The 1,254-nt window shown below is 39.8% G+C and overlaps 1 protein-coding gene across 1 annotated transcript in view; it reads left to right on the top strand.

Moving 5' to 3' along the window:
* The window catches only part of GPLD1 (glycosylphosphatidylinositol specific phospholipase D1), a 61,767-nt gene that overhangs the window by 24,156 nt on the left and 36,357 nt on the right, over nucleotides 1-1,254 (top strand). The window contains exon 4 of the mRNA XM_006877946.1: nucleotides 414-511. Coding sequence (XP_006878008.1) covers nucleotides 414-511 — 98 coding nt within the window. The remainder of the gene's footprint in view (nucleotides 1-413; nucleotides 512-1,254) is intronic.

Below are 1,254 nucleotides of genomic sequence, written 5' to 3'. Positions count from 1 at the left end.
TTCAAACCCACTAACTCTTCCTTGGAAACCCTATACAGGATTGCTATGAGTCTGAACTGACTCGACAGCACTTAACAACAACAACAATAGGTACCATTCAGTGGCTTTAATTGCATTCAGCCATCACCACTGTTTCTGATTTTTCCATCACCCTGAACTGAAGCTCCGTGTCCCCTAAGCAATGAAGTCCTCCTTTCCCCGTCCAGCCCCTGGTGACTACTGATACACTTGGGTCCGTACACATTTGCCTGCTCTAGGTCCTTCATATCAGTGCGATCACACAATATTGATCTTTTTGTGACTGACTTATTTCACTTAGCGCAGTGTTTTCAAGGTTCATCCATGCACTTGCATATTTCAGGACGTCATTTCTCTTTGTGATAGGATCCTGAGTGCTGCTTTTGTTTTGTCAGGAAAATATCATGACGTGTCTGAGAGCACCCACTGGACTCCGTTTCTTAATGCAAGCATTCATTACATCCAAGAGAACTACCCGCTTCCATGGAAGAAGGTAGGCTTGACTCTCTAATCCTAAATCGATTCCATTCAAAGCTTGACAAGTACTATTTTGCATCTGCATGTAACTTCATTTGTACCCTCTCCCCAGACTTTGTGAGGGCTCATTTACCATTGTACCTTCGGTGCCATTAACAGTGCTTGGGACACAGCAGATAGCTGGTTAACACTTGAGTGAGTCATAAAGGACAGATAGTGTATGATTTTATGAATTAAAATACCTAGTACAGTCGTGGGACGAAGGGAAGAAGACAGGGAGGAATTATTGTTTATATTGCAATGAATTTTTATTTTGATGGAAAATTTGGCATTGGATATTGGTGATAGTTGCACAATATGTTGATGCAACTGGTTTTATTGAATTATACACATGAAAAATGTTGAATTGGCAAATATATTATTAACATTTTATCAATAAAATTAAAGATATATTAGTATATGATTGTTTTTGTTATTGTTTTATTGTTTTGATTTGGTTCTGACTCATAGTGACCCTGTATAGGGTTTCTGAGAAGCAGCTGGTAGGTTTGAACCACTGACCTTGTAGTTAATAGTCTAGTGCTGATCCTACAGTGCCACACCGGAATTCCAATATATATGATAAATACATGTTTTATCTATATATGTGTGTGTTGTTGTTGTTGTTGTTGTTGTCAGGTGCCATCGAGTCGTAACCGACTCATAGCGACCCCATGCACAGCAAAACGAAACAATGTCCGATCCTGGGCCAACCTCACT

This window comes from Chrysochloris asiatica, unplaced genomic scaffold (assembly GCF_000296735.1).
Source record: "Chrysochloris asiatica unplaced genomic scaffold, ChrAsi1.0 scaffold00695, whole genome shotgun sequence".
In the NCBI taxonomy this organism is placed as follows: domain Eukaryota; kingdom Metazoa; phylum Chordata; class Mammalia; order Afrosoricida; family Chrysochloridae; genus Chrysochloris; species Chrysochloris asiatica.
This window is presented reverse-complemented; position numbering and strand designations above follow the sequence as displayed.